The 9,600-nt window shown below is 46.4% G+C and overlaps 1 protein-coding gene across 2 annotated transcripts in view; it reads left to right on the forward strand.

Annotated features, from left to right (window-relative positions):
- Nucleotides 1–7,260, forward strand: part of olfm2a (olfactomedin 2a) — a 338,899-nt gene extending 331,639 nt beyond the window's left edge. For both annotated transcript variants that reach the window (XM_043694956.1, XM_043694955.1), the window contains exons 5-6: nt 272–378; nt 6,454–7,260. In XM_043694956.1, the coding sequence (XP_043550891.1) occupies nt 272–378; nt 6,454–7,131 (785 nt within the window). In that variant the 3' untranslated portion in view covers nt 7,132–7,260. The remainder of the gene's footprint in view (nt 1–271; nt 379–6,453) is intronic.
- Nucleotides 7,261–9,600: the final 2,340 nt, after the last annotated feature.

The following is a 9,600-nucleotide window of genomic DNA, read 5'->3' on the forward strand; positions in this document are numbered from 1 at the left end:
TTGCACCATCCCCCGTCCCCTTGTACCATTCCCCCCTCCCCTTTCACCGTTCCCCCTGCCCTGACCATCAGTGCTGAGTTGGATGTGTGCTCAGTGTGCCTTCCCTGAACACCAACATTTATGCCAAGCCCTTCTTAATTGAAACGCGTTGCTGGCCTTTGACCTGTTCTCCAGCCCAATCTGTTGAACATTCCCAAAAAGATTTGAATGTTTGAATAACTTGTGATCTGATCTAGCCCGAAGTAAACTTATCTGTTGTGGCATCCTGCAGGCTGTGGGAAGCTGACGGGGATCAGTAACCCATTCACCGTCCGGGCCTCTGGCTCCCGCTTTGGAGCATGGATGACTGACACTCTGGCTTCGAGCACAGAGAATCGGGTAGGTGGACCAGACCCAGACTGGAAACATTAGAAATGATCAGAAGGATGTTGCGGTACAGAAAAGTTGGTTTGACCTTGTGGCTTCGACCAGATCATTACACACGTGCCCAGCAGAGGGAGACGGGTCACGGAGTTTACTTGTTTATTTAGTGAACTCTGGATGGAACGTAGTTGTGGGAAAGATGGACGACTGAAGGGATGATTTGGAGAAGAATTTGGAGTGCTGTGGTTTGAAAATGTGATTCCTCTACCAAGTGGTTGAACTATTATTCACTTAGAATCTTCAAGACCCACTCCTCAATTATTTCCATTTAAAAGTTTTCCATGATTATGATTCTGCAATTAGACAGCATATGTTAAATAACCCCAATTCTTCTAAGATTGGCAACTGATTTGAGGGACTTGCAGTGCGGGTGCTGGAAGGTTACTCTAGTAATACACAGGGCCCTGGTTCTTTGTACATATGACACCCATTTCAACTCAGCAAAATAGGACAGCCATTCATTGCCTTGGGAAATGAACCAATCAGAGTCAATCTGCTTCATTTAAATTTAAGCAAAGCTTGGCATTTAATTGTCAGTCATCGTGCAACAAGTGCATTCCATAAAGCAATGCCTCTACCATTCAGAGCCCACTTGCCAACAAATCAACACCCTCCTCTCACACAGCGTGGTTGCTGTTTTCCCTTTACATTGCTATTCTTGGAAATTGTCCTGACAAAGAGCTTTGGCAAATTGTGTTGCCTTTCAGAATTATTCAAGTTCTGCATGACTTATATATCAGAGCTCCTGCCTCAGCGGCTCCTGCCTGGTTTAGCTTTTGGTGCACAGATAAATTTAGGTTGATTACGGATATTAGTCTGTGAAATGACACAATTAATGCAGAAACCATGCACAGAACAGCCAGAGAGTATAACTGTTTCTGGGTCCCTCCCTACCAATGTGCCGACCTGCCTGGACACACATCTAGTGATTTGAGAAAATTATGTAGAATTGAAAGGAGAGAAAGAACCAATTTTGTTCCCTTTGACCTTCCTCACCTGTAGAACTGATCTCCCACTGTAGGAACATCCTCACCTGTAGAACTGATCTCCCACTGTAGGAACATCCTCATCTGTACAACTGCTCTCTGACTGTAGGAACATCCGCCCCTGTAGAACTGATTTCCCACTGTAGGAACATCCTCACCTGTAGAACTGATCTCCCACTGTAGGAACATCCTCACCTGTACAACTGCTCTCTGACTGTAGGAACAGCCTCATCTATAGAATTGATCTCCCGCTGTAGGAACATCCTCATCTGTAGAACTGATCTCCCACTGTAGGAACATCCGCACCTGTAGAACTGATCTCCCACTGTAGGAACATCCTCACCTGTAGAACTGATCTCCCACTGTAGGACATCCACCCCTGTAGAACTGCTCTCTGACTGTAGGAACATCCCCACCTGTAGAACTGCTCTCTGACTGTAGGAACATCCTCACCTGTAGAACTGATCTCCCACTGTAGGACATCCCCACCTGTAGAACTGCTCTCTGACTGTAGGAACATCCCCACCTGTAGAACTGATCTCCCACTGTAGGACATCCCCACCTGTAGAACTGCTCTCTGACTGTAGGAACATCCCCACCTGTAGAACTGCTCTCTGACTGTAGGAACATCCTCACCTGTAGAACTGATCTCCCACTGTAGGACATCCCCACCTGTAGAACTGCTCTCTGACTGTTGGAACATCCTCACCTGTAGAACTGATCTCCCACTGTAGGAACATCCTCACCTGTAGAACTGATCTCCCACTGTAGGACATCCCCACCTGTAGAACTGCTCTCTGACTGTAGGAACATCCCCACCTGTAGAACTGCTCTCTGACTGTTGGAACATCCTCACCTGTAGAACTGATCTCCCACTGTAGGAACAGCCTCACCTGTAGAACTGATCTCCCACTGTAGGAACATCCGCACCTGTAGAACTGATCTCCCACTGTAGGAACATCCTCACCTGTAGAACTGATCTCCCACTGTAGGAACATCTTCACCTGTAGAACTGCTCTCTGACTGTTGGAATATCTTCACCTGTAGAACTGATCTCTGACTGTTGGAACATCCTCACCTGTAGAACTGATCTCCCACTGTAGGAACATCCGCACCTGTAGAACTGATCTCCCACTGTAGGAACATCTTCACCTGTAGAACTGATCTCCCACTGTAGGAACATCTTCACTTGTAGAACTGCTCTCTGACTGTTGGAACATCCTCACCTGTAGAACTGCTCTCTGACTGTAGGAACATCCCCACCTGTAGAACTGCTCTCTGACTGTAGGAACATCCTCACCTGTAGAACTGGTGTTCCACTGTAGGAACATCCTCACCTGTACAACTGCTCTCTGACTGTCTGAACAGCCTCATCTATAGAATTGATCTCCCACTGTAGGAACATCCTCACCTGTAGAACTGCTCTCTGACTGTTGGAACATCCTCACCTGTAGAACTACTCTCTGACTGTTTGAACATCCTCACCTGTAGAACGGCTCTCTGACTGTTGGAACATCCTCACCTGTACAACTGCTCTCTGACTGTTAGAACATCCTCATCTGTAGAACTGATCTCCCACTGTAGGAACATCCGCACCTGTAGAACTGATCTCCCACTGTAGGAACATCCTCACCTGTAGAACTGATCTCTGACTGTAGGAACATCCTCACCTGTAGAACTGATCTCCCACTGTAGGAACATCCTCACCTGTAGAACTGGTGTCCCACTGTATGATCTTCCTCAGTCTGTGGGAGATCATTCCAAGTCATTCCCCACCTGTCGTGTGGTCAGTCACAAAGCAGTCCCCCTGATATGTGAATACCTTCAACTAAGAGTAACAGATGTCACAGTTACATATATTTCCATCAGTCAAAGCTATTTTGCTCTGATGATCACTAATGAAATATTAATCTTCTAATGTTAGGGATGTCACTCATGTTGAGCAACTGGCTGTATTTATTATTGTGTCTTTTGCAACAGCTTCCCTGGTAATGACCCATTTAGCATTCATGGTGAGCTCGAGGTAATTAATTGGTATGTTACTGATGACACTGCAATGGTTTATGTTCTGACGGTGGGATTAATAGGTTGTTCTTAAATAATCTACATCAGTAATTATAAGTGAATGATGCCACTGTTGCTAAATTGTTGACTAATCTAACTGTGCCCAGTTGATATTAATTAATATCACAATGTTTCAGCATTTAGGAGTCGCAATAAATTGAACCTTTACAGAGTAATGCTTAGCTGGTGAGTGACACTCCCTGACGAGCCACAAAGGAATAATATTCCTGCTCTAAATTAGAGTTTTCACATTCCCAGGAAGCTCAGCTCATGGAGATGTTCCTGTCAGATTATGGAATCACTTCCAAAGGCATCCGTTGTCTATGTAACTCCCTGCACAGTTGTGTGCCAGGAGTAAATGGACCCCTTGTATTATTTTGGCAGAAGGAGAGTTGCGCTCCTCAAGACGACAATATAGTTTGGGAAATCAAGCGGCCCCAAGAACAGTACAAATATGGGGTTAGGCACAGGATAAAGGTCTCCTTGTTCTACCCCATTGCAAGTGTGGAGCTCTCTCTGCTTTTTATCCAGTCCAAACGGCAAAAACAATCTGCCATTGTGGTGTCCCATTCCACACAGCTGTCTAACCCCGATTTTTCCATTCCTTATGAGCAATTCTTTGTTGCGTGCAGACGAATAAATTTATGAGTGCTGTCTGGAAGATAAAAGTGTAAGAAATAGGAGCAGGAGTTGGCCATTTGGCCCATCAAAATTGCCCCACCCTTTTGTAAGATACGTTGCAGGTGTCAACTGCTTTTCATGCCAGCTCCTCATATCGGCTCCTCAAGTGTTTCAAACTTACAGCCCTCTCCTTTTTTAAATACTTCCAGGGATCTAACCTCGATGACTCTCTGCAGTAAAGAGATGTAGACATTTACTACGGTTTGGGGAAGAAATTCCTTCACACCTCTGTTTTATATGAGTTCCCCCTTTATTCTGTAACTATGTTCCCGAGTTGGAGCTTCTCTTCAGTAGATAGAAATTTCTTCTCAGCATCCAGCCTGTCAAGCCCCCTCAGAAAGTAAAATCTGGTGAGATGCTGGCTCAGGATTAATAAAAATGTGCAGTAAAACAGGGGTAATGAACTGGAGCCATCCATCGAATCCAGAAAATATGTTGTGAGTTCCACTGTTGGAATATTGTGTGCAATTCTGGTCTCCTTCCTATCGGAAAGATGTTGTGAAACTTGAAAGGGTTCAATATAAAAGAGACCTAAGAGGCAACTTTTTCACACAGAGGGTGGTACGTGTATGGAATGAGCTGCCAGAGGAAGTGGTGGAGGCTGGTACAATTGCAACATTTAAGAGGAATTTGGATGGGTATATAAATAGGAAGGGTTTGGAGGGATATGGGCCGGGTGCTGGCAGGTGGGACTAGATTGGGTTGGGATATCTGGTTGGCGTGGACAGGTTGGACCGAAGGGTCTATTTCCATGCTGTACATCTCTATGACTCTATCATCCCACCACAGTAGTTGGTGATATTTGAATTGAAAGTCAGCCTAATAATGGTGACTGCGAAATCATTGCCTTTTACGAAAGGAAATCTGCAGTCTTTACCCAGTCTGGCCTACTCCAGACACACAGCAATGTGCTGGACTGCTGTCCCCTTAGCTGTCCTCTTGCACGGCTGAGTGTGACTCTCAGTTCCACCGCTGTGGATCCAGGCAGCAGTGATTATGGATTGGTGGGAGATACTGGACAAGCCAGCAATGCTCGCGTCCCAATAATGGATAGCACAATTCATGCTGGCATTTTCACGTGTAAAGAAAATGGAGGCAAGACAACAGGAAGTGAACATCAGACAGTCATTAATACGGTCATCCAGGAATTCTGGAGAAAGTCCTTTTGGTGACAATGGTCAATGTACACCGGGTGGGGGGGGGGGTCGGGAATTAGCACAACAGGAAGCCCAACAAATCCATGAGTGGGGAAAGAAACGGGAAGATACGCTGAGGCTGAGATGAAGAGGATGGGGGGAGGTGGGTGCGGAGTGTGAAGACGGGGTTGGGACAAATAGATTAGAAGATCTGCCCTCACCTGCCATCCTCCTGGTGCCCATGCATTGGTTGGGAGTGTTCATTGTCTGATGAAACTTGAGGAAGCAATGACCTGAAATGCTGAGATGACAGCTTTACCAGAGGGGCTAAGAGTCTTACAAGACACAGTATCGATCAAGCCAGACTCCAATTTGTAAAGGTGCGCAGAGCACAATGGCTCTGTTGGAACCCAAAAACAAAAAGGTTAGCAAACACATTTGGACTGCCAGCCACTCAGACCTAAAACCAACAACATGTCGAGCTGATTAGTCAGACTAGTGTATGGTTAAGCATTAAAATCAGCTTGGGGAATTCATTAATGCTCACTGTTCAACATTGCACTGATGTCACAGTGGAACAGAATGCCTTTGAATCTCAGCGGATTTGGCCTTATAGCACTCACCAACTCCTTTCTTTCTCTTTGTAACTTTGAACAATTATCAAATCGCTAATTAGTTTCTGTGAGAAACACCAGCCGTGATCTGATTGATGGATTGACTGACTCAACAGAATCCCATCCTTACCTGGTCTGGCCTACATGTGACTCCAGACCCACAGCAATGTGGTTGACTCTTAACTGCCCTCTAGGGTAATTAGGGATGGGCATTAAATGTTGCCCGAGCCAGTGATGCCCACATCCTGTCCAGGAATAATAAGAACTGAAAATGTGTTGCTGGAAAAGCGCAGGTCAGGCAGCATCCAAGGAGCAAGAGAATTGACGTTTCGGGCATGAGCCCTTCTTCATTCCTGAAGAAAGACTCATGCCCGAAACGTCGATTCTCCTGCTCCTTGGATGCTGCCTGACCTTCTGCGCTTTTCCAGCAACACATTTTCAGCTCTGATCTTCAGCATCTGCAGTCCTCACTTTCTCCCAGGAATAATAAGAAGGCTGTTACCTCCTGCTAATGTTGCTGTGTTCACACTGTTCTATTTGTCTTTTTAGTTGTGGTACATGGATGGATACCTGAATGGTCGGACCGTGCGCGAGTTCCGCTCCTTCAACGACTTTGTCAAGGGAGAGAAGTTTGTGATCTACCGCCTGCCCCACCCTTGGGCAGGCACGGGCCACGTGGTCTTCAACGGCTCACTGTACTACAACAAGTACCAGAGCAACATCGTCATCAAGTACCACTTCCGGTCGCGCAGCGTCCTGGTGCAGCGGAGCCTGGACGGAGCCGGCTACAACAACACCTACCCTTACTCCTGGGGCGGCTTCTCCGACATTGACCTGATGGTGGACGAGAGCGGCCTGTGGGCCGTCTACACCACCAACCAGAACGCGGGCAACATCGTCATCAGCCGGCTGGACTCCCAGACGCTGGAGATCCTCCAGAGCTGGGACACGGGCTACCCCAAGCGGAGCGCTGGGGAGTCGTTTGTGATCTGCGGCACGCTCTACGTCACAAACTCCCATCTCGCTGGCGCCAAGATTTATTTTGCCTATTACACTAATACGTCAAGCTATGAGTACACTGATATTCCATTTCACAACCAGTACTCACACATATCCATGCTGGACTACAACCCTAGAGACCGGGTTCTTTATACGTGGAATAACGGTCACCAGGTCCTCTACAATGTCACCCTTTTCCACGTTGTAAAGACATCAGGCGAGCTGTAATGTCGTGATTGGACACTCCTTTTTACATTTAAGCATACCGATACTTATAAAAGAGGAAACAACAGACTGTTCAGTGTGAGTGCGCATGGTTTCTTTTTGTGTTACCGAACAATAAAGTTTAACTTTGAAATGGACAAATTAGTTGGTGTCTCATGGATGCTCTCAGTTAAAGGGACAGCCAGTTGCAAGTGTGATTGATATAAACACAGAGAATGCTGGGGAAACTCAGCACGTCTGCGCAGAGAGCAGCAGAGTTAACGTTTTGAGCCCAGTGTGTAGGACAGGGCAAAACAGAAAGTACATTGGAAAAATCACCATTGTTAGGTGGCACTGAAGCTTCAGTCTCATATTGTTGATTGAGCTCAATATTATTTAAATCAGAAAAGACTGCAGAACGCTGCAGTATAGAAGGACTTGGTGGCCCTTAGATATTGAGCCATACAACCCAGAAACAGATCCTTCAGTCCATGCCAAACAGTTTTCTTAAACTGAACTAGTCGCATTTGCCTGTGTTTGGCCCATATTAAACCTTCCCTATTCATGTACCTGCCCAAATGTTTTGAAGTGTTGTAATTGTACCAGCACTTCCACGTCCTCGGGCAGTTCGATCTGTACACACACTACCAATGTACAAAAAGCTAGCCCATTCAGTGGACAGCAGGGAAGGTAAATGGAATGTGGGCCTTTATTTCAAAGGGAATTGAGCAGGCATTTATATGGAACGTGTGAGTAAAGGCAAGGCCCCTGTGGATACCGAAAATAGAAATTGCTGGAGAAACTCCGGCAGCATCTGTGGAGAGAGAAACTGAGTTAACGTTTCAAGTCTGGTATGACTCTTTAGACTCCTCACAGGGAATATCTGTTCATCCAAACAGTCATATAATCTCAAATGCATAGAAAGGAAATTATGCTAGAGGACCTTTCTCTTATGTTGCCTTGTACATTGGTTTCAACATTTTCATAGTGACTTTGTTGACCCGATGGAGGTTTTTAAAATTTGACAGAGTTAGAAAAGGGCTCTTCATTTGCGAGGGAATCTGAAATTCTGGTAATCATTGTAAGATGGTCAGTAATGAATCCAGCAGGGAATCCGAGAGATCTGCTATAGCAAGGATGCTGTGAAGCTTGAAAGCTTTGTGGGCGGCACGGTGGCACAGTGGTTAGCACTGCTGCCTCACAGCACCTGAGACCCGGGTCCAATTCCCGCCTCAGGCGACCCACTGTGTGGAGTTTGCACGTTCTCCCCGTGTCTGCGTGGGTTTCCTCCGGGTGCTCCGGTTTCCTCCCACAGTCCAAAGATGTGCAGGTCAGGTGAATTGGCCATGCTAAATTGTCCATAGTGTTAGGTAAGGGGTAAATGTAGGGGTATGGGTAGGTTGCGCTTCGGCGGGTCGGTGTGGACTTGTTGGGCCGAAGGGCCTGTTTCCACACTGTAATGTAATCTAATCTAAAAAAAAAAAAGATTTACAAGGATATTGCCAGGGTTAAAGGGTTGTGCGACAGGAAGAGGCTGACTAGGCTGGGTTTTTTTTTCCCTGGAGCGTTGGAGACTGAGGGGTGACCTCATAGAGGTTTATAAAATCATGACGGGCATGGGTAGGGTAAATAGTCAAGGTATTTTCCCTGGGGTGGGGGATTCCAAAACTAGAGGATACAGGTTTAAGGTGACAGGACAAAGATTGAAAAGCGAGCTAAGGGGCAGCTTTTTCACGCAGACAGTGGAGTATGTGTGGAATGAGCTGTCAGAGGAAGTGGTGGAGGCTGGTACAATTACAGCATTTAAAAGGCATCTGGATGGGTATAGGAATAGGAAGGGATTAGAGGGATATGGGATAAATGCTGGCAAATAGAACGAGATTAGTTTAGGTTATCTGGTCAGCATGGACAAGTTGGACTGAAGGGTCTGTTTCTGTGCTGTACATCTCTATGACTCTATAACTCTATATCTATCTCCCCAGGAAGTGGGGAGAATGTGGAGCTCTCTGGAGCAGGCAGTGATGAAGGCAAACAACATGAATGGGTTAAAGGGGAAAAACATGAGAACAGAAGAATATACTAACAGACTGAGATGAAGCAGGCGGCATGGGGGGGATTCAAACAGAGTATTAACACTGGTATGGAACGGGGGCGGGTGGGGAGGTCAGGCTGTTCCCGTACTGAAAACATCAAACGCTGGAGATTACAGCAGGTCAGGCAGCATCCATGGAGAGAGAGCAAGCTGACGTTTCAAGTCTAGATGACTCTGCTGAAGAGTCTCTCTCTCTCTCTCTCTCTGCAGATGCTGGCTGACCTGCTATGATTTGCAGCAATTTTCATTTTCAGTCCAGATTCCAGTATCTGCAGTAATTTGCTCCGACCTGGCCTGTTCCTGCTGTCATTTTTCACACCGAAACCCGCCCCCCCCCCCCAGTGAGTTTATCATACATCGAGATGTCACCATGATGTACAGCCTGATTCTACACTCAGAGC

This window comes from Chiloscyllium plagiosum, chromosome 8 (genome assembly GCF_004010195.1).
Source record: "Chiloscyllium plagiosum isolate BGI_BamShark_2017 chromosome 8, ASM401019v2, whole genome shotgun sequence".
Classification (NCBI taxonomy): domain Eukaryota; kingdom Metazoa; phylum Chordata; class Chondrichthyes; order Orectolobiformes; family Hemiscylliidae; genus Chiloscyllium; species Chiloscyllium plagiosum.